Here is a 25,617-nt window from a genome sequence, read left to right as displayed (position 1 = left end):
CTGCAACATACGTGTAAGAAAGATTTGGTTACATGAAGAGATAAGGTTATTAGGATTGTTATGTATATGACATATCAGCCTTTGACAACTTGTATGCTAACATAATCTAGCATTCAATAAGAGCACTGAATTATTAAAACAAACAAAATATTGAAAATGACTACATCTGATGAGTGGACTCATTGTGATTTCATTTCTAATTTGACACAGGCACAAACTTAATACTAACACACACACACACACACACACACACACACACACACACACACACACATATATATATATATTACACACTCATACATTAAATTAATGCCATACATGTATATCACTATCATGATTAACAAAACAGAAATTGTGAAAATAATCAATATCCAGATCAGATTCAATATTTGAATCTAAAGAAACAAATCTTCGTAGAACACAGATAACTCTAATGTAGTTTACTTGCGTGTGACTAAAATGAACACCATGTGATTGATTGAACGAAATTAAACTGATAGTTATAGGTCAAGTCAGAGGCCATCAAACATGTTGGGTAAATCTTTGAATCATTACTTTGTGCACCAAGGACAAAATGATGGAGCTTTACCCAACAGTGTCTCATTATTTTCAGTTAATGGCTGAGGACTTGTCCTATAACGAAGTTACATTTTGAATTTGATGAGGTTTTAGTTTTTCACCAGAGTGTCAACCTTGTCATCTACAGCCCTGTTACATAACATCTTACCTATTATCATGTTAATTACAAAGTTCACTATAGAAAACCCATCCCATATATCTCAGCCAAATAATCCCATGTTTTCCCCAAAAGTTCAGTGTGGAATCCATTAACCTGGCAAAGACTCGTACTGTAACAAAGTTATAGTATCAATTCAAACAGTATTTATGTTTTTTACCCACCTACAGCTCTTTATTAACCCTGGTGCACATACACATTGTCCTGTCAATGAACAAATTCTATATGGAAACATGCTTTCTGGACAAGTCACTTTGTAGTGAAGTGTGGTTATAGAGTAGGTCTTTGGATAGATAGGTACAGAACTAGAGGTGCTGTGTTCGAGACCCACCAAGGTAAGGGTGACTTTCTACACACACTTTAAAGAATAACAGGTGCAGAATTAGGCATGGTAGAGCATGGTTATAGGCTGGGAAGCACATGTTGGCTGCATTGTAACAGTTGACAAGTTGGGGACAGTATTATAGAAATGATTAACATGCTGAGGACAGTTTCATTCATGGGTTGAAAGTGTTAGTGGACGGTTCCTTTCAGAGATTAACAGTATGCAGACACTTTCTTTGTTTGAAAGTGTCTCATTAACTGAAAAAGAGTCCACTAAATGAAATTGAGAGCACAGTTGAAACAATCGGGAAGAGTTGGAGAGGAGTATAACTGATTTTGTTAAGTGGTCAACATTAAGGTCCATTAAGTCTTAATAAAAGCTCACATCTTATTATGTAGGGGTAGGCATTGAATGAAGCCTCTATATAATATAGTTCTGAGTTATGCAATAAATATTGATTTTTAGCATAAAATGGCCACCATTCAGTAAAGATTGACATGAGCTTGATCAAGTCTCTCCTGTCTGTATTATTTGTGAACATGATTTAAAAGAAATTGAACACAGAACACCACTAATTGCATGTGATATGCAAGAATATTATGGCTATTGACAATTGACCCTGAAGGTCAAGGTCAAGGTCAAAGTGTCATAAGATAGTGTGTATCTGATAATATAGGGGTAGACACTTGAATGAAGTCTAAGTATTATAATTTATGAGTTGTATAGAAATTACTGATTGGTCAAATTTGCATATTTTGCAAAACAAAGTGATGTGCATATGTACCACATATTATGTCACCTATGTGCACAGTATGAATGAAATTGCATGTTACATGTCTGAGAAATGACAGTTTACGGACACACAGATGGAGCCCATCATAATAGCCTCCCTGTTTCGGGGGCTAAGAGCACCCTCCAAGTGTGTTCTGAAGTCAAGGCAATTTGTCTTCTACATTGCATCTTCTCCCAACATTAGCAATGGATTCACATTCTACTTTGTCTTCTACATTGTGTGTTCTCCCAACATTAGCAATGGATTCACATTGTACTTTGTCTTTTTACACTGCATCTTCTCCTGACATGAGCAGTGGATTCACATATTCAAACCCTTCAAACTCAGACTGATCAATCTTGCTGATGACTTTACTGTTGAGAAAACAAACAAGGATGTGGTAAGTATCATAACTTTAATATGCCAATATTTAATAACATTGATTATTCAAATTATACACTTTTGAATGGAGTACTGTACCAATGTTAACACATGTGCAAATAATAACTAAAATTAATCAATGATATGTTGTTACTTAGATATATTGTTGTACTAGCCATTATTTGCATTATAAGGGAATTCATAATAACAATTCCACATTCTCATTTCACTTGGTCAAGCAATGCTGATAATGGCTAGTACCAGGCTTTTACATGACGCAATATATTGTGTCTTTTATGCATAATTATGGACATTTAATGACTTTTGGCATAGCTAATATCCCCCTTCATTTGACATGTTCAAGTTTGCATCTGATTCTGAGTACAATGAAAGCTCCTGATTTGAACTGAAATGCTCATTATTCATAAGGATGTTACTTGACACCAATAACAAAATATATACTGTTACTGTACTTTTTCAAACTGTTAACTTGTTTCAGATAGGGTTAAACTTTTAATTTCATTGTTATTCTCAACTTTGAATATAGCCAAAATGAAAGACCAACCTCCGCCATTCCTTTGGCAGCAAGCCGTCTGAGACAGATTCTATCATAGCAGTATCATCAACCGATACTAGTGAGAAGTCACCGGCTCTACCAAGAATTAGTAGATCATTCAACAATAGGTGGCTTGATTTAAATGTTTTAAATTACTTTGTTACATTTCAGACTTTACCGTCATGGAATGCGAGGTTTGTTACATTTCAGACTTTAACATCATGGAATGCGAGGTTTGTTACATTTCAGACTTTACCGTCATGGAATGCGAGGTTTGTTACATTTCAGACTTTACCGCCATGGAATGCGAGGTTTGTTACATTTCAGACTTTACCGTCATGGAATGCGAGGTTTGTTACATTTCAGACTTTACCGTCATGGAATGCGAGGTTTGTTACATATCAGACTTTAACATCATGGAATGCGAGGTTTGTTACATTTCAGACTTTACCGTCATGGAATGCGAGGTTTGTTACATTTCAGACTTTACCGCCATGGAATGCGAGGTTTGTTACATTTCAGACTTTACCGTCATGGAATGCGAGGTTTGTTACATTTCAGACTTTACCGTCATGGAATGCGAGGTTTGTTACATATCAGACTTTAACATCATGGAATGCGAGGTTTGTTACATTTCAGACTTTACCGTCATGGAATGCGAGGTTTGTTACATTTCAGACTTTACCGCCATGGAATGCGAGGTTTGTTACATTTCAGACTTTAACATCATGGAATGCGAGGTTTGTTACATTTCAGACTTTACCGTCATGGAATGCGAGGTTTGTTACATTTCAGACTTTACCACCATGGAATGCGAGGTTTGTTACATTTCAGACTTTAACGTCATGGAATGCGAGGTTTGTTACATTTCAGACTTTAACATCATGGAATGCGAGGTTCGTTACATTTCAGACTTTACCGTCATGGAATGCGAGGTTTGTTACATTTCAGACTTTAACGTCATGGAATGCGAGGTTTGTTACATTTCAGACTTTAACGTCATGGAATGCGAGGTTTGTTACATTTCAGACTTTAACGTCATGGAATGCGAGGTTTGTTACATTTCAGACTTTAACGTCATGGAATGCGAGGTTTGTTACATTTCAGACTTTAACGTCATGGAATGCGAGGTTTGTTACATTTCAGACTTTAACGTCATGGAATGCGAGGTTTGTTTGAATGTGAAAACACAAAATACTTCACTGAAGGATGTACAAATTTACAAACTCAACTCTTACATAACATCAAGGCTCTACACATCATGTTAACAGTATTCAATTGTTGTCCATAAAGTCAGACTTTACAGCAGCTCGTAATGTAGCCAACGTGAGTAGATCTCAAGAGAAGAGTGAGAATCTAAAATCATACACAGGCCAATTACATACTGTTTATATTTAGACGGGATCCCCCTTGCCTTGTATTTATCGATATCATGCATGTGCAAAATTTGAATGGTTTAGACATTAACTATTTGGTCAAATTTGCATATTTTGCAAAACAAAGTGATGTGCATATGTACCACATATTATGTCACCTATGTGCACAGTATGAATGAAATTGCATGTTACATGTCTGAGAAATGACAGTTTACGGACACACAGATGGAGCCCATCATAATAGCCTCCCTGTTTCGGGGGCTAAGAGCAACCTCCGCCATTCCTTTGGCAGCAAGCCGTCTGAGACAGATTCTATCATAGCAGTATCATCAACCGATACTAGTGAGAAGTCACCGGCTCTACCAAGAATTAGTAGATCATTCAACAATAGGTGGCTTGATTTAAATGTTTTAAATTACTTTGTTACATTTCAGACTTTACCGTCATGGAATGCGAGGTTTGTTACATTTCAGACTTTAACATCATGGAATGCGAGGTTTGTTACATTTCAGACTTTACCGTCATGGAATGCGAGGTTTGTTACATTTCAGACTTTACCGCCATGGAATGCGAGGTTTGTTACATTTCAGACTTTACCGTCATGGAATGCGAGGTTTGTTACATTTCAGACTTTACCGTCATGGAATGCGAGGTTTGTTACATATCAGACTTTAACATCATGGAATGCGAGGTTTGTTACATTTCAGACTTTACCGTCATGGAATGCGAGGTTTGTTACATTTCAGACTTTACCGCCATGGAATGCGAGGTTTGTTACATTTCAGACTTTAACATCATGGAATGCGAGGTTTGTTACATTTCAGACTTTACCGTCATGGAATGCGAGGTTTGTTACATTTCAGACTTTACCACCATGGAATGCGAGGTTTGTTACATTTCAGACTTTAACGTCATGGAATGCGAGGTTTGTTACATTTCAGACTTTAACATCATGGAATGCGAGGTTCGTTACATTTCAGACTTTACCGTCATGGAATGCGAGGTTTGTTACATTTCAGACTTTAACGTCATGGAATGCGAGGTTTGTTACATTTCAGACTTTAACGTCATGGAATGCGAGGTTTGTTACATTTCAGACTTTAACGTCATGGAATGCGATGTTTGTTACATTTCAGACTTTAACGTCATGGAATGCGAGGTTTGTTACATTTCAGACTTTAACGTCATGGAATGCGAGGTTTGTTACATTTCAGACTTTAACGTCATGGAATGCGAGGTTTGTTTGAATGTGAAAACACAAAATACTTCACTGAAGGATGTACAAATTTACAAACTCAACTCTTACATAACATCAAGGCTCTACACATCATGTTAACAGTATTCAATTGTTGTCCATAAAGTCAGACTTTACAGCAGCTCGTAATGTAGCCAACGTGAGTAGATCTCAAGAGAAGAGTGAGAATCTAAAATCATACACAGGCCAATTACATACTGTTTATATTTAGACGGGATCCCCCTTGCCTTGTATTTATCGATATCATGCATGTGCAAAATTTGAATGGTTTAGACATTAACTATTTGGTCAAATTTGCATATTTTGCAAAACAAAGTGATGTGCATATGTACCACATATTATGTCACCTATGTGCACAGTATGAATGAAATTGCATGTTACATGTCTGAGAAATGACAGTTTACGGACACACAGATGGAGCCCATCATAATAGCCTCCCTGTTTCGGGGGCTAAGAGCAACCTCCGCCATTCCTTTGGCAGCAAGCCGTCTGAGACAGATTCTATCATAGCAGTATCATCAACCGATACTAGTGAGAAGTCACCGGCTCTACCAAGAATTAGTAGATCATTCAACAATAGGTGGCTTGATTTAAATGTTTTAAATTACTTTGTTACATTTCAGACTTTACCGTCATGGAATGCGAGGTTTGTTACATTTCAGACTTTAACATCATGGAATGCGAGGTTTGTTACATTTCAGACTTTACCGTCATGGAATGCGAGGTTTGTTACATTTCAGACTTTAACATCATGGAATGCGAGGTTTGTTACATTTCAGACTTTACCGTCATGGAATGCGAGGTTTGTTACATTTCAGACTTTACCACCATGGAATGCGAGGTTTGTTACATTTCAGACTTTAACGTCATGGAATGCGAGGTTTGTTACATTTCAGACTTTAACATCATGGAATGCGAGGTTCGTTACATTTCAGACTTTACCGTCATGGAATGCGAGGTTTGTTACATTTCAGACTTTAACGTCATGGAATGCGAGGTTTGTTACATTTCAGACTTTAACGTCATGGAATGCGAGGTTTGTTACATTTCAGACTTTAACGTCATGGAATGCGAGGTTTGTTACATTTCAGACTTTAACGTCATGGAATGCGAGGTTTGTTACATTTCAGACTTTAACGTCATGGAATGCGAGGTTTGTTACATTTCAGACTTTAACGTCATGGAATGCGAGGTTTGTTTGAATGTGAAAACACAAAATACTTCACTGAAGGATGTACAAATTTACAAACTCAACTCTTACATAACATCAAGGCTCTACACATCATGTTAACAGTATTCAATTGTTGTCCATAAAGTCAGACTTTACAGCAGCTCGTAATGTAGCCAACGTGAGTAGATCTCAAGAGAAGAGTGAGAATCTAAAATCATACACAGGCCAATTACATACTGTTTATATTTAGACGGGATCCCACTTGCCTTGTATTTATCGATATCATGCATGTGCAAAATTTGAATGGTTTAGACATTAACTATAACAAATGGCCAAAGATTGTCATGGAGTTTGAAGAATGCACTGAAAAGATACTTTCAAAATCTCTTCTTGACCAGATACATGGAAGTGACTTTATTGGTATTATGCTTGATGAAACTTGTGACATAACGACACATAAAAAATTGTTACAAATGCCCGATATGTTGAGGATGGGCCAGAAATAGACTGAATCCTCTAAGAACAGGTTTATGTTTATTATACTGGTTGACCCTTCATAGATAACTTGGATTTCCTGGAGCATAGCCAGAATGTGTGCTGGTAAAATATGAACAAAAAACTACATGTACATGTATAGCAAAGTTGTAACTTGTCTTATCATGGTAGAATAAAAGCTGGACATTTTCATTTGCCAATTCAATTCAATTTTGTTCTTGCTTATTTTCATATCCCCATTGTCCTATTACCTAGTTTAACAGACATTACTGTCTTGATTTTGTGAATGATACCAAGATTTGCAGTTGGGACCCCCAACTTTTCAGACCTTGGGTTCCCAATGACCCTTTTAATCCAAAAGTGATGTAAAACCCTTTAGTACAATTCCAAATTATCAATTCACTAGCAATACTGACAATGGCTAGTACAACTCCAAATTATCAATTCACTAGCAATACTGACAATGGCTAGTACAACTCCAAATTATCAAATCACTAGCAATACTGACAATGGCTAGTACAACTCCAAATTATCAATTCACTAGCAATACTGACAATGGCTAGTACAACTCCAAATTATCAATTCACTAGCAATACTGACAATGGCTAGTAAAATTCCAAATTATCAATTCACTAGCAATACTGACAATGGCTAGTACAACTCCAAATTATCAATTCACTAGCAATACTGACAATGGCTAGTACAACTCCAAATTATCAATTCACTAGCAATACTGACAATGGCTAGTACAATTCCAAATTATCAATTCACTAGCAATACTGACAATGGCTAGTGCAACTCCAAATTATCAATTCACTAGCAATACTGACAATGGCTAGTACAACTCCAAATTATCAATTCACTAGCAATACTGACAATGGCTAGTACAATTCTAAATTATCAATTCACTAGCAATACTGACAATGGCTAGTACAATTCTAAATTATCAATTCACTAGCAATACTGACAATGGCTAGTACAATTCTAAATTATCAATTCACTAGCAATACTGACAATGGCTAGTACAATTCTAAATTATCAATTCACTAGCAATACTGACAATGGCTAGTACAATTCTAAATTATCAATTCACTAGCAATACTGACAATGGCTAGTACAACTCTAAATTATCAATTCACTAGCAATACTGACAATGGCTAGTACAACTCTAAATTATCAATTCACTAGCAATACTGACAATGGCTAGTACAATTCTAAATTATCAATTCACTAGCAATACTGACAATGGCTAGTACAACTCCAAACTGTTGTTAGTGAATTCATAATCTGGAGATAAATTACATGTAAAAGATATTCAGCTGACATTAACTTACGAATTATCTGGGGTGAGTTGTACCGGTTCATTGGTAAACTGTGGATCAAAGTTCTCTAAATCTCTGTCTGTTAACACATAAGGCTTAAAGGGTGGAGTCACTTGACGAGCTTCAATCTGGAATTAAAAAATATCGTTCAAAATATATGAGTTTGCTGTCTGAAAATCCCACTACAGCCTAGTAAGCAATTCTGAGTTCTGAAGTTTACTAAATGTAACATAGAGAGTTGATTATATCGGTACAACTACAAGTATGAGAAATTTAGGGCAATTATTTGACAGATCGATGAAGTGGAAATAATGTTGGGATCTTATGTAGCGCTTTCCCACTCTATGCTCAAAGCACTTTACAATTATTACCCCTGGCTTGGATCAGAACAGCACAACGGCCCTTTAGTCTTCTTCAACTCCCCGGGGAGCATACAATCCAAATGCAAATGGTTCTTAGACAAATGAGCCCAAATAAGTGTAGTTCTTGATTCACTGGTTGAAGGGGGTGAGGGGATGACGGCACCACCAATCGACATGCCACAGGGTACTGATGACTCTGATTTGGGAACTGTATGTGATCTGATAACAATTGGAAAACACAGGATAGATCAGCATAGATTCACAGTGGTAAAGCACTCAACTTATCAAACTATTATTGGAATAGACCTTTTTCCCTAATGGCCATTGTCAATTGGAAATGAGGTTTATTATGATTGATAAATAGATTGATCAATAAATCATGGGAAAGATAGCAATACTGAATCTGTGAATACAACACAATGTCCAAGCGCCAGGTCAATTATCTGCTACATCTATGCAGCAACACCTGTCATCACTCTATTGCCTCATAATAAATGAGTTGTTGCAGGGAGACTATCAGATGACAATTTAGAATCTGGAACACAAGGAATTGCTGAGTCAGCCGAGTCAAAAGCCTGTGAGCAGATGGGTGTTAGCTGTGGACGCGTATTAGATGTGGTTCAAGATGATAAAAAAGTATTAATGCACATGACTAAACCATCAAATGCTGCTTGTAAGATTACAACAGGTTCTGTGATAAACAACTTCACAACAGCATTGAACACCAAAGCTGGGATCTTGTAATCACCCAAACAGTGCACACAAAAAAGCAACAGAGGATGTGATATCTCAGACACTAGCAAATGACACAGATGTGACGGAGAATGAGAAACATAGTGATACACTCATATAAGGACATATTTTCAATCAATGGAGAAATGGGACTGACGAATAGGATTGAACACTACATCCCAACAGGTTCAGTAGCTCAGGTCTCACCATCACCCGATCCTAGAATGTATTACATGCAATAAAGTATTCTCGCGGCAGATCTCGCAAGATATGCAAATATGCATAACAACGGTTGTCAAGGGGGTCATGCTATCAGCCTTGCCATATTGTTTACATGAAGGTCAATGCAATTGTCTGTAAAAATTCTCCCTTTTGTGACAATCTACAACCACACGTTATCATGGAAAGCATTGACAGATTGAAAATATCCGAACTAAAGAGCATGCTATGAAAATTTGGCATGTCAACAACAAGTACGTCATGGTGTCACACCGTCATTTCCGAACTGACTATCATTTCTGGGAATACGTTGTCAGTGCCAAACTTATGCTGCAAACTAGATGGCTATAATATTTCAATCTAGAGAAATGGTAATTAATGACAAGCAAAATAGAGTAGTTTTGATTATTAGTACACATGTACATGCTGTAAGCATTTCCCATCACCAATTTTCAATAGTAGTAGTAGTTTTTAGTACGCTATGCACAAGAAACTGAAATGTCACATAGTACATGTAGTAGTAGTATACATACACCGTAAGCCCTATGTACCATTGACATTTACACTGTTGACAAATACGGACGAAAGCTAAATGTCTTACACATTTTTAGAGAACAAATGCCTCGTTTTGGTCCTAGAGTTCAAAATTGAAAAGTTCCAAAGTATCAAGACGGGTCAGGAAATCATAGTCAGTTCCAGATAACCGTATTCCGATTTTACCATACGTTAGCGCCATACATTATCAGTCTAGTTCCTGACGACCGTATTCCAATTTTACCCTACATTAATAACGGTAATAAACGTTGGCTAAAATATGGTTGTCAGGAACTAGACTAGTAATGTCTGAAGATAACTTAGAGTAAAATTGGAATACGGTTGGCAGGAACTAGAATAGGAAATCACAATGTGTGAAACACGTGTACGTGTCAGCCATGTTTATACTTGAGTTCGATGAACATGTTGTAGAACTCACAGTCCAAATTCGTAAAATAAAACGACATAGTATCTCTAAATTTTAATTTGAAAAATTAATGTAGATATACATGTATAGCTGATTTATGAATTTATATGAATTTATATTACATCCATAATATATAACCTGCCCTTATATGTAAAAAGTGATGTAATCCAACTCATATTGCTTCAAAGGATATGCCACTGTTTCCTATCCCTCTCTTCAATGTCTATGATGTAAACAATGTCGGCATGTATATTACTCACCTCATCCCATACAATGGTCCTAAAGAATGGATGTGACTGGATATCAGCAAAGCCGGTTTGAGGATGGCAACCTAGTCTCTCTGCTGGATTCTGAAAAAAGAATAAAAGTGCCAATGTCATTGTAGCACAACTTTTGACAGTACACTATAATGATATGTGGTCTTGTTGCTTGGCAGATTTGCACACATTGTTTGTAGCTTTATTCCCATGCCCACCCATACATGGTGTTATATCTGCAATATATATGTTACACCCAATCCGTGAAACTGCCCAATTCATGAAATGTGCAATGTAAGGGGCTGTGTCATTTTAAAACTGACGCACAAGAAACATAATTTCTTCGTTTTAGTTTAAACCCCCCCCCCCTCCCCCCTCAAAACGAAATGTCTTAATGCGAAATGGGAAAATGAACGACCTGTCCTACATGTATGTTTATATCATATGACATCAATAAACACAATAAACTCTAATCGCAATTCAACTTGTAAAACATTTTTTTTTTGCTGTCTCTGCAAAACACAGTTTCAACTGGAAATTGTATTTACCAGTTCTCATGCTTTTTAGCCTTCAAGTTGTTTCTGTCGAGTCGTTTATATTTGCATGTTTCATAAGAAGTTTTGAACTGAGGTGTTGATTATCGAACTTTATTAAAAACACAAGCTACACTGAATTATTATAAAATAAGAATTGTGAAGTGATGAGTTTGTAAATACATGATAATAAAGTTATTTGATTCTTATTTTGTATGTGTCCTATACAAGATGCTCATTTCATGTACTGGGCATATCTTACCATACCCACTTCATAACCTGGGCAACACGATTGACTATTTCATGAACTGGGCAAAGTTACCTACCCATTTCATGAATTGGGTAATTTCACAGATTGGGTGTAACATATACACCATCATGGTCTTGTTTCAAGGCATATCTACACACAATGTTCAATGTATATTCATTTACATTCCCATCACTGGTGTTATTTATCCAAAAGTAATGTCCCCAGCAATACCATGGCAATCAATTGGGTGGCTTTTGAGTTAAGTCAACATATATATACAGATAGACAGTCAGATGGCCAGACACCCAGACAACGCATCATGCCTATAGCACTTGAACTAAATTAGTTCACTTGTGCTAACTAGAGACTAAAATCAAGATCCATACAAAACTGTAGTTTCCATTGGAAACTTATTTCCATTTCACATATACATGTTCTTACCCATATTCTTACATTTAGGCATTTCTCCCTGTCTGTCCCCAAACAACCTATAGCGAGATCAAAAACTTGCCTAAGGGGTGGGGTGGGGGGGGGGGGGCAATAGGAAAGGAAACCAAGACCACTTTGGCCATTTTGGTGCTATCAGAATCACAACGTACTGGTCTCTGCTTATTTTGTTCAGTACTTGTGGGGTCAGAGCAAATGGAGGGAATGTATAGACATCCAGTCCCTGCCATGAGACTGTCAATGCGTCTGTCTCAATAGCAAGAGGATCGGGATGAGGGGAGATGTACATTGGCAGCTTGTGATTGGTTACCGTGGCAAACAGATCTATCTGCAGACTTGGCCATAGTAGCATTATTGATTGAAAAACTACATTGTTTAAGCACCATTCCATTGGGACCACTGTGACCTTCTTGCATGAGAGAGCATCTGCTATCAGGTTGCCTTTTCCAGCCAGATCAATTGCCTTTATTAGAATTGCCCTCTGTTTGCACCATAGGATCATTTCCCATACCGGACAGCACAGATTGAAGGAATGCATTGGGTACTTCCTTGTTGATTTATGTAGGATACTACTGTGGAGTTGTCGGACCTGACAAGAACCTGTTGTCCTTGAATCTGACCCTCTTGCAGTGCCAACCAAACTACTTTCACTTCCAACCAGTTTATGTGCTGTTGACTTTCTGCTGGTGACCAAGTGTTGTCCACTTGCCACTCTTGAAGATGTGCCCCCACCCACCTTTTGATGCATTGGTAAATAGAACTAGGTTTGACTCCTGTTTGTGAAGTCTAATATACCAACAAAAAAGTTTTGAGGGTTCTCCCACCATACCAGTTAATCCAAAAGTTCCTTTGTCACTGGTTATATGTAGTCCAGGGGAAGCACATAGTTTCCATAGTGACAGAAGGAACCACTGAATTGGGCACATATAAAGTCTTGCGTATGCGATTATATCTGTCACTGAGTTCAGAAGTCCCATTAGACTTGACATCCAGCATGCTGATATTAATTGTTTCTGTCTCAGAAGGTTTATCATGGCAACGAGTTTGGTAAATTCTTGCTTTGGCTTTACAAAGCCTTTGTGTAGACAGAATCTCATCCCTAGAAACACAATTGTCTGCGATGGGGTGAGCTGAGATTTTCCTGGACTTGTGTTTACTAAAAGGTCCAGACTTGTTACTACTTGTAACACAAATTGCGTTTGACTTACAAGAACCGAATGCTAGAAATGGTGAAACAACCAATCATCGAGGTACAGGTGTACTCTGATTGTGTAAGAGTGCTGCAGCTCCATGATTACTGACATAACTTTTGTGAACACCTGTGGTGCTGTTCCCACCCAGAAAAGGAAGGGCAATATACTTATATACCTGATTGCTTACAGCAAATCATAGAAATCGAGAACTTGATGGATGGATTGCTATATGAAAATAAGCATCCTTTATGTCTATCAATGTTGCCCACTTTTTTGGTTCTAGAGCTTTTAAATTTTATTATTTTATTAAGGGCCTGGCTGTCCTATGCTCCTTATTATAAAAGTTCATCAAATATGCAAATTAGCAATTAATTAACTTGATACCATAATATCTTCGGTTGTTCAATATCTTTTTTTCTGATGTGTCCCTGGGACATGTTCCTGCCAAAATCAGTGTCAAAAGTCCATTACAATGTGTCTTTTCCAAATTTGCATGCACACTACATGTATTTCGATGTACACTAAATACATTACAAATGTTTACATGCATGTAAATGAACACGTCATTCTCACACACATCGTATACATGTACATAGTTTGTACTTCCAAAATGTCACAAGAAAACATGTAGCAAGATTCATTCAATTTCGTTTAGCCTTTTTTCATGTATAGCCCTATTTATAAGATCATTAATTATGCAAATTAGCATTAACTATGGATGCCATTCCCACCAAAAAAATAATCAGTGCCGAGTTACAATGCCAATGCCACATAGTAAATTGCAGACCATTTCAGTGGAACAAAATTTCTGCACAGACAGACAGACAGACAGACAGACAGACAGACAGACAGACAAGACAGACATCACCATGACATCAGCTCCAATATGGGAGCTAAATGATCTCACCAAAAGTAACCTTTCAAAGGATACAGATCACTTTTCGAAATGAAATCTGCAAGGAGCTGGGAACACACGTACATAGCCATGCAAGCGAGGATTTTTAACTGGAATATTGGGGAAATATTTTTTTATTTCTAGCTAGGTTGTTTGGGGATGGGGATAAATACCTAAATGTCAGAATATGAGTAAGTTTATGTGAAATGGAAATCAAAATATTCTTTCCAGTGGTTTTTGACTTTTAAGTTTCTTTAAGTTTAAGTCCACCACAGATTGGCAGACAGACAGACAGACAGACAGACAGATAGATAGATGGACAAGACTCTTTATCATGTCTGTAGCATAAATGAACCTGTTTTAATCATAGTTAGTGTCTATGATTTAATTCAGCTGTGCTAAAAACAGCGTTTCCAAGCAACCTCAAACAGACTCGAGGTTAATCTTAATGCCATTGACATTGAGATGTTAAGAAGCCCATAAAAGATTTAATGACATCAATAAAACAATAACCTTTCACTTCTAGACTGAGTCATTTTCTCACACCAGAATCACGTTTTTGACCCAAAATGTACATCTCTGAGGCAATCATTTTCATTTAAATAATTTTTATATTTAATGTCCCACCAAAGCAATCGCTTTGGCAGTTTTTGACTAAGCCGTTCATTCACACACACACACACACACACACACACACACACACACACACACACACACACACACACACACACTTTATTTAGTAATTCTTGTTATCTATGTAACATTGACAGTATACTATAGTCACTTTATTTAGTACAGATAATTCTTTAGTTCTTGTAATTCCTTGTGTCTGATTCTAACATTGACTGTATACTCACTTTATTTAGAAATCCTTTCAGAACAGATGCAGCTTTAACTGATAATGACCTTGGTATACGTATAGGTTTCTCTAGAATCACTGAAAAATAGCAAAAGACAAGTAAATTCTACAGAGCTGAAATATTTGTAAAGCAGCTGGCGTTAACTAACCCTATTCTAAGATAGTTAGTATCAATTCCAGTATGATTGAATGGAGATCACTTGCATCAAACCCAGCTAATAACTTTCCATATCATGCCCCGGCATATTTTGCCCAAATATGGCAAGTGGTGTGCTAATCAATATGGGTCTGCTCATGATTTGGCTTCGTTAATTTCTTACCATTTTTACATTTTGTAACTAAAATAATATTTCACTGCCAATTGATGAGAATATAATTTCATGATGTTTCAATACCACTCTATACGGTATATGAAAATATTGCCAATGGTGTTGTAGCACAACTGTATTTTTTTTTTTTTATCTTATTTGCTTCCTGTTAAACATCGAAACAAAAAAAGCAAAAAAGCTGAAAATAATGCCAATGGCAATGTAGCACAACTGTATTTGGCTGTTGCTACGAAAGGACCACAATGGAAATAAGTATTAATTGCTTTGTTGTGTTATCCTCAGCAATACTTTTAAATGTATGATTTTTACTATATTTTATTGCCAAATAAATTCAAATCAAATCAAATTGAACACTACTTCAAATAAGGAATGGTAAGGAATTTTATGTTCTGGTAGCAGGTGCATTAAGGTGCTTTGCTTATTCTACTTCTTGAGTTAACACTAGAAAGACAAATTTTGGTCACTGGACCTTGAAAATGTGTCAAGGTCAAAGGTCAATGTCTCATTAGAAAGCTCATCATTGATAATGTGTGGGTAGACACTTGAATGGTGTTTATTTGTATAAAACGTTTGGCAATAACAGCTAGGCAAAATGTGCTTGTTTATCACAAACATAGCTGCCATTTTGCTTTCAGGTCAAGGTCATGAAATTAAGCACTGTACATATGCCTCACATAGTAAAAACCAAGACATGATTAAAATATCGCTATCACTTGAAATACTTGATTCCAAAAGCTATGAAGTTAACCCCAATTTGGCTATTTGACCTCGAAAAGGACTTTCAATGACAAAAGTCAAGGTCTTACAAGAAAGCTCATATTTGATAATATGGGTCTAGACACTTGAATGGAGCCACTGTAGTATGTATTATACGTCTAAAGTTGTGGTGCATATTGTGGAAACAAATATGGTAATAAAAGAAAGTGGCATGCATATGTCTTAGATAATATGTTAACTTTATGGAGGTTTGGTAGAAATGAGTTGGTGCATGCCAGAAAAATGAGGGTGAACATATGCACACACACACAGACAGACCCAGAAATATGAGGGTCAACATATGCACACACACACAGACAGACAGACTGATGGAACCCAATGTATAAGTCCCCTCTCGGTGGTGCCCATTGGAGAATACTTATTTATGCTTGTAGTTCACAACTTCTATGTGATTCCAGAGCAAGGAAACAACATATTTTTTCATATCTGTATACAGTTTCATTCAGTACAGTGTACATGTATAAGGTAGCTACTTCAAGCTAGCAGATGGTATATCCACATAAATAAACAATGAAATGAATATGTATAGTGTTCAAACCTTGGAACAGATAATCTTCAGTATTTTGGTCAGGGTTTTCAGCACTACCTACGATGTCAAATGGTGATCTTCCAGCTAGCATTTCAAACATAAGCACACCTAATGCCCACCAATCAACACTGAAATCTAAGAAAGAAAAATATAAACATTTACTTTTTGGATCCATATTTTTATGTTTGCAATAAACACTGTCATTCGGCTGTTGTGATGGGTATGGTTGTGTTGCTAGGTATACATATATGTCCATTTTTGGATTGTCCATTCACTTATGTATTAATCCCTGGTGTTATCTCTGCAATAGACACTATCATTTGCTGTTACTATGGGCATGGTTTTGTTGCTGGGCATACTTGCATACATTCTATACCCAATTTGCATATGAATAAGATCATCACATGCTTCATAGTCATCTACACATCCCAAAATACATCCCCATTAAATTTCAGCACAATCTTCACCATAGTTTTGGAATTAAAGGATTTTGACCAAACAGGTATATTTTTGACATTTGACTTAATTTGCATATCACTCACAGAATCACCATGTCATAAATAAATCATTTTCCTACCCATCATTACACAGAATAGCCAAACCAAATATCTGACCAGAAATTTAGGAGTTTACATTTTTTACCAAAAATTGTGTTACTTTACCAGACACATCTCTGATGCAATCATCTTCATTTGAACAATTCATGTTCCCGTCCTAAGTAATGTTCCCATTAAATACCAAGGTAATTGGTCTGGTGGTATTTTACTTTCAGTCAATTAAACACACACACACACACACGCCCACACACACGCCCACACACACACACGCGCGCGCACGCACGCACGCACGCACACACACACACACACACACACACACACACACACACACACACACACACACACACACACACACACACACAACATGGATTTGAAGTTAATGCTGGTTCATTTCCATGTGATTGTACTCAATGTGGTCAAATATAATGACACTAGCAGAAAAATAACATCTTTTTACAGGAATGGATACTTGTATGCGCTTATGGTTCCAGAGCCGTTGTATAAATAATTCATTTTTACACCAAATATGGCTGAAAATTGTTTAAAAAACACAAACAATAGCTATAAAAATAATTAAGCTGATACTCATTTGTTCAAAGCTGAAATTAACAAATCTGTATCTCTCTATTTTTTGAACGTGATTGTATTGGTTATCATAGGTTGATTGGTACATAAGACCATGCTTACTTTAAAATGGCAAACTCTATATGAAGTGAATGACCACTGTGCCACAGTGATGTGCTATAATACTCAACTGTACACAAACAGCCTGAGAATTAATAGTTGAATGCAGTTTGGTATCATCTGCAAACGTCAGTATGAAAGACTGCACTACATTATCAATGTCATTTATGTACATCAAAAATAACATGGGTCCTAGTACAGATTCCTTGTTGTTCCAGCATTATCACTAACACACTTTAGCGTATTACATCTCCTGAAGTGTTATCACTAATACACCTTGGTGCATCCATCTTCTGCAGTGTTACCACTAACACACTTTAGCGTATTACATCTCCTGAAGTGTTATCACTAACACACATTGGTACATCAATCTTCTGCAGTGTTATCACTAGCATAACTTGGTGTATCCATCTTCTGCAGTGTCATCACTAACACACCTTGGTGTATATAAATTAACATCAAAAGGTGTGACAGTGACTGCACTGAAGAAGACATTGTTAGTTTAAAATAAGCCTCATTGTTGTGGAATCAGGATGGTCCAATCATAACTTAAGTCTAAGGTGATCTGGATTATAAGCCACATGTTCTCAGTTTGTACATTGCCACTACCTTCTAAATGACTTAAGTCCTTGGGCTAAACTATTAAATTGTGCTCTAGCTGGATAGGGGACCTGGTACACAAAGACTGTATTGACAGGCTCTCACAGAAGTTCAAGAGGTATATATTTAGAGAGCCATTACATATCTGAGCAAGGTTATAAGTAGTGTTGGACAGCACCTACACAAGGTTATGAGCAGTGTTGGACAGCGCCTACACACAGTTATGAGTAGTGTTGGACAGCACCTACACAAGGCTATGAATAGTGTTGGACAGCACCTACACAAGACTATGAGCAGTGTTGGACAGCACCTACACAAGACTATGAGCAGTGTTGGACAGCACCTAAACACGGTTATGAGTAGTGTTAGACAGCACCCACACAAGGCTATGAGCAGTGTTGGACAGCACCTACACAAGACTATGAGCAGTGTTGGACAGCACCTACACAAGGCTATGAGCAGTGTTGGACAGCACCTACACACAGTTATGAGTAGTGTTGGACAGCACCTACACAAGGCTATGAGCAGTGTTGGACAGCACCTACACACAGTTATGAGTAGTGTTGGACAGCACCTACACAAGACTATGAGCAGTGTTGGGCAGCACCTAAACACGGTTATGAGTAGTGTTGGACAGCACCTACACAAGGTTATGAGCAGTGTTGGACAGCACCTACACAAGACTATGAGCAGTGTTGGACAGCACCTACACAAGGCTATGAGCAGTGTTGGACAGCACCTACACAAAGTTATGAGTAGTGTTGGGCAGCACCTACACAAGACTATGAGTAGTGTTAGACAGCACCTACACAAGACTATGAGCAGTGTTGGACAGCACCTACACACAGTTATGAGTAGTGTTAGACAGCACCCACACAAGGCTATGAGCAGTGTTGGACAGCACCTACACACGGTTATGAGTAGTGTTGGACAGCACCTACACAAGGCTATGAGCAGTGTTGGACAGCACCTACACACAGTTATGAGCAGTGTTGGACAGCACCTACACAAGGCAATGAGCAGTGTTGGACAGCACCTACACACAGTTATGAGTAGTGTTAGACAGCACCCACACAAGGCTATAAGCAGTGTTGGACAGCACCTACACACAGTTATGAGTAGTGTTGGACAGCACCTACACACGGCTATGAGCAGTGTTGGACAGCACCTATACAAGGCTATGAGCAGTGTTGGACAGCACCTATACAAGGCTATGAGCAGTGTTGGACAGCACATACATGTACACACGGTTATGAGTAGTGTTGGACAGCACCTACACACGGTTATGAGTAGTGTTAGACAGCACCTACACAAGACTATGAGCAGTGTTGGATAGCACCTACACACAGTTATGAGCAGTGTTGGACAGCACCCACGCAAGGTTATGAGCAGTGTTGGACAGCGCCTACACAAGGCAATGAGCAGTGTTGGACAGCACCTACACACGGTTATGAGTAGTGTTGGACAGCACCTACACACGGTTATGAGCAGTGTTGGACAGCACCTACACACAGTTATGAGCAGTGTTGGACAGCACCTACACAAGGCAATGAGCAGTGTTGGACAGCACCTACACAAGACTATGAGCAGTGTTGGACAGCACTTACACACAGTTATGAGCAGTGTTGGACAGCACCTACACAAGGCAATGAGCAGTGTTGGACAGCACCTACACAAGGTCATGAGCAGTGTTGGACAGCACCTACACAAGGCAATGAGCAGTGTTGGACAGCACCTACACAAGGCAATGAGCAGTGTTGGACAGCACCTACACAAGACTATGAGCAGTGTTGGACAGCACCTACACAAGGTTATGAGCAGTGTTGGACAGCGCCTACACAAGACTATGAGCAGTGTTGGACAGCACCTACACACAGTTATGAGTAGTGTTGGGCAGCACCTACACACAGTTATGAGTAGTGTTGGACAGCACCTACACATGGTTATGTGCAGTGTTGGACAGCACCTACACAAGGCTATGAGCAGTGTTGGACAGCACCTACACACAGTTATGAGCAGTGTTGGACAGCGCCTACACACAGTTATGAGCAGTGTTGGACAGTAACAAATCTTCCAATGACGATGTACAAGTGCACAATTTCTGTTAATAATTATCTGGTTGAGTATCCAGCGTTGTTGTTATCTTTGCAAAATATGCGATCATATGGCTATTGCCTACCAGATGATGTTGTTATTTTAGGAAAATATACTGGCATAAGGATGATGCTAATGGCATGGTCATGGTTGCTAGGGCCAATTGTGTCAAAATGTTTTGAACAAAATCTTCAGAATACCACTTCTTGAAACACCTCATCAAATTTCAATCTCAGTGACCAGGTATTATTTGAGATAAGAGTTTTTGATCAAAATTTTTACACCTAATTTGCATATCACGGATGAGATCATTATCAACCCAATCTGCTCTGTCGTTTTGAAATTAAACTTAAAGACTTTTGACCAAAAAGACACATTTTTAGATCTTATTTGCACATTACTGATGGACACATTACGTCATGAATAAATCTTAATTTTTACACCTCTAAGTATGTTCCCACCAAATTTCAGACGAATGTGCCCAATAGCTCTTGAGTTTAAGTTTGTTGACCAAAAATGACATTTTTTACCCAAATCACATACCTGTGATGCGATCATTTTGCTTTGAACAATTTCCCAACTAGACACTAAAAGCAATGTTTCCATCAAATACCAAGGCAATCAGTCTGGCAGTTTTTGAGTTTAAATCATCTACACATGCCTACAGCACTACTGAACATTATCAGTTCAGTTGTGCTAAAAAGCAAATTTTTTTTTAATGAAATACACACACCTGTGATGCAATCATTTTGCCTTGAACAATTTGCAACTAGACACCACAAGTAACGTCCCCATCAAATACCAAAGTAATTGGTCCAGCAGTTTTTGATCCTAAGTTGTTCACAGACACACACACACACACACACACACACACACACACACACACACACACATACACACACAGACAGACAGACAGACAGACAGACAGACAGACAGACAGACAGACAGACACACACACACACAACTTCATTAGTTGAGTTGTGCTAAAAATGCAGTAAATGGAGAATACAGCATCTATAATTGGCAATTATAAATGAGGGTCAAGATTACTGTTCTTGACAGCTTGGAAGTCATAAAAAGCTGGATCAAGATGTTAAAGCTACACTAGCTGCAAATGAACCACTTTTGGAAACTCTTTTTAGTTAGATATACGACTTAATACTCATAATTTTGCACACCCTGAACAGTATGGAATCACACAAAGGGTAAACATATTTGTGTAGCTGTACATGTATGGTAAAATTCATCCAATCAATCAAAATGAGCAACCCAATGTAACCTGTTACTGTACAAACTCTCATTAATATGTACAATGTCTAATTATTGTCAAATGGAAATTCTAATTATTGGGTTTTAACAATTTTCAGTGACTATATTGTTGGTTGTCTAATCTAAAAGTAATGCTACAGTTACAGCTAGTGCAGTTTTAAGTAACTAAACAACCTGGAGAGCACTGTCTATCAATATTTAAGAAAACTTTAATAATTACCTCAAAACGTTTTCACACTTGAATAGTGTCTCTTACTTCTGATGCTACTTTTTTTTGTTGCAAATTGTTACTTGACATTGAAGGTCAAGGTCTAGGTCAAAGGTCAGTATTTGAGTTTAAGTTCAATCTTCTATATATACATTTGTAGACATGAATGGTGTCTCAGTGTACAAATATCCACTTACCATAGTCCTCTCCTCTAAGAATTTCTGGTGCTATATAATTTGGTGTCCCACAGAACGTACTTGTAGTGTCACCAGGACGAAGCCCTTCTTTACACATACCATAATCAGTTAATTTGATATGACCATCGCTATCCAACAACACATTGTCCAGTTTCAAGTCACGATAAATTATACCTTTTAAAAGAAAAACACAGTACATTGATGCAGAATATATCATTAATGGTTCACAGAATCACTAGGACAGTATAATATAGTCACTTTGGAATGATAAATTGGCAACAAATGCGACATTTTGATCTGTCTACTACGAACCTTGATCACATAATATCACTGATGGGAGCTTCATTTACACATCCCTAGATGCATCCCATTGTGATTCCTGTCCAATCTGCTCGGTAGTTTTAGAATTATAGATTATAGATTTTGGACCAAAAACACACATTTTTAGACCTACATTGCATATCACTGATGGGATCATCATGTTGTGAACAATTCTTAATCTAAACATACTTAGAATCTTCCCACCTAATTCCAGACCAATCTGCCCAGCAGTTTTTGAAAGACCGACACACTTTACCATGAACCATTGCTTCCCAATTGTGCTAAAACTTAGAGAATGTTCCCAAGTAACCTCAAGAAGGGATAATTCAAGTGCCACTAACATGCACTTGTTACATTATGTTAAATACCCATATAAATTTTAATGATTTAATTGATCAATAAAATAATAACATTTCTGTGCAACCTTATCTGGCTAAATATTCATGAGAGAAATCAGACAAAAGACATCACATGTTTAGCCCTAATTTGCATATCACTCATGGGATCATCATGTAATTAATATCACTTGATCTGTAGATTCCCAGAAACATCCCAGGGAAATTTCAGCTAAATCATAAAAGTCACATTTTCATATCTAATTTGCATATCCCTGATAGGATCATCATGTCATGAAATTCTTGAATTATAAACACCCCTAAGAACGTTCCAACCAAATTTCAGACTGATCTGCTAAGTACTTTGAAGTTTTTTTGTTTTTTTACCAAAACCACACTTGTGATGCATTAATTTTGCCAAGAACAATTTCCAAACTAGAAACCACGAGTAATGTCCCTCCCAAATACTAATAAAAGCAGTTGACCAAGTTGTGCACACACTTACACACACACACATAGGCAGACAGACAAACAGACACCGCACCATGCTTATAGCACAATTGAACTTCATTAGTTCAGCTGTGCTAATAAAACTTTACAGCTATTACAACCTTTATAGATATGGGTTTTGAGGACCTCGGTAGTACTGCTTACAGGACCACCTAAAGTCGGACCTTCCGAAAATACAACCTTGATCCATAAAACCAATGATACACCTTCATGAAGTTTTCTATAGGTATTCTCATGAATACTAGTATGTTTATTTGAGGTGAAATATGTTTACTTCATTGTTAAATAAGCCGCTAAAAAGGTGACATGAGTGAGTGGGCTAAAATATGTCGTCAGGACAGTATGGCAGTGCTCTTGCTGGCAACTGATAAAAATCAGATAAATAAAAGTCATTGACTGTGAAACACCCCAAAATTACAACTATTAATGTATATCGAGTCTATCCATTTTCATTTATGTTCCCATTTCAAAAATATGGGGGACATATATGGAAACTTCAAATAAATAAATGTTTGTATTACCCACAGACACAGTACAGACGATAGTCAGGTAGCGAGAGTAAACATCAGTAAGGATTTGGTTAAGATGTGTAGATTGTATTTTTTTTGTTTACTAATGTTTATTACAACCATCAGTAATGTATTTTTTCACAATGTTGTTGAGTTTTTATTCACCTGTTCATGTATGCTCATCATAGCCTGAATGCTAGCAAAGTCTCTCTATGATGGCACAAAATAGCATGGTCTACATGGGACTAGAAATACTCGAAAACTCGCGAAGTAAATCCGATGGAAGTGACTGAAAAAGGCTAAGTTTAAGATGTTTGTCAAAGTTTTTAATGTTTTAAAACCACAATGCGTTTCACGAAAGTTGTCTAGCAAAATAGTAACTATAGTGAATGTGAGTATTTTGAATCACCTTTAATTTTGAAAACAGTTTGTGAAGGGTCAAGAGTCTTAAAAGAGAGCTGATAGTTGTATAGGATAGACACTTGAATGTAATCTCTGATAGCTGTATAGGATAGACACTTGAATGTAATCTCTGATAGCTGTATGGGGTAGACACTTGAATGAAATCTCTGATAGCTGTATGGGGTAGACACTTGAATGTAATCTCTGATAGCTGTATGGGGTAGACACTTGAATGTAATCTCTGATAGCTGTATGGGATAGACACTTGTCAATGTAATCTCTGATAGCTGTATGGGGTAGACACTTGAATGTAATCTCTGATAGCTGTATGGGGTAGACACTTGAATGAAATCTCTGATAGCTGTATGGGGTAGACACTTGAATGAAATCTCTGATAGCTGTATGGGGTAGACACTTGAATGTAATCTCTGATAGCTGTATGGGGTAGACACTTGAATGTAATCTCTGATAGCTGTATGGGGTAGACACTTGAATGTAATCTCTGATAACTGTATGGGGTAGACACTTGAATGAAATCTCTGATAGTTGTATAGGATAGACACTTGAATGTAATCTCTGATAGCTGTATGGGGTAGACACTTGAATGTAATCTCTGATAGCTGTATGGGGTAGACACTTGAATGTAATCTCTGATAACTGTATGGGTTAGACACTTGAATGAAATCTCTGATAGCTGTATAGGATAGACACTTGAATGTAATCTCTGATAGCTGTATGGGGTAGACACTTGAATGTAATCTCTGATAGCTGTATAGGATAGACACTTGTCAATGTAATCTCTGATAGCTGTATGGGGTAGACACTTGAATGTAATCTCTGATAGCTGTATAGGATAGACACTTGTCAATGTAATCTCTGATAGCTGTATGGGGTAGACACTTGAATGTAATCTCTGATAGTTGTATAGGATAGACACTTGAATGTAATCTCTGATAGCTGTATGGGGTAGACACTTGAATGTAATCTCTGATAACTGTATGGGGTAGACACTTGAATGTAATCTATGATAACTGTATGGGGTAGACACTTGAATGTAATCTCTGATAACTGTATGGGGTAGACACTTGAATGTAATCTCTGATAGTTGTATAGGATAGACACTTGAATGTAATCTCTGATAGCTGTATGGGGTAGACACTTGAATGTAATCTCTGATAGCTGTATAGGATAGACACTTG

At 37.4% G+C, this 25,617-nt stretch overlaps 1 protein-coding gene across 1 annotated transcript in view; it reads right to left on the bottom strand.

Moving 5' to 3' along the window:
- Window positions 1-344: 344 nt before the first annotated feature.
- Window positions 345-25,617, bottom strand: part of LOC144451138 (protein kinase C iota type-like) — a 92,356-nt gene continuing 67,083 nt past the window's right edge. The window contains exons 13-18 of the mRNA XM_078141915.1: window positions 22,342-22,515; window positions 16,742-16,867; window positions 15,096-15,175; window positions 10,924-11,013; window positions 8,402-8,517; window positions 345-2,207 (exon numbers count right to left, since the gene is read on the bottom strand). Of these exons, the coding sequence (XP_077998041.1) occupies window positions 2,120-2,207; window positions 8,402-8,517; window positions 10,924-11,013; window positions 15,096-15,175; window positions 16,742-16,867; window positions 22,342-22,515 (674 nt within the window). The 3' untranslated portion in view covers window positions 345-2,119. The remainder of the gene's footprint in view (window positions 2,208-8,401; window positions 8,518-10,923; window positions 11,014-15,095; window positions 15,176-16,741; window positions 16,868-22,341; window positions 22,516-25,617) is intronic.

This window comes from Glandiceps talaboti, chromosome 21 (genome assembly GCF_964340395.1).
Source record: "Glandiceps talaboti chromosome 21, keGlaTala1.1, whole genome shotgun sequence".
Lineage (NCBI taxonomy): Eukaryota > Metazoa > Hemichordata > Enteropneusta > Spengelidae > Glandiceps > Glandiceps talaboti.
Note: the sequence above shows the minus strand (reverse complement) of the source record. Positions and strands in the feature narration are given on the sequence as shown.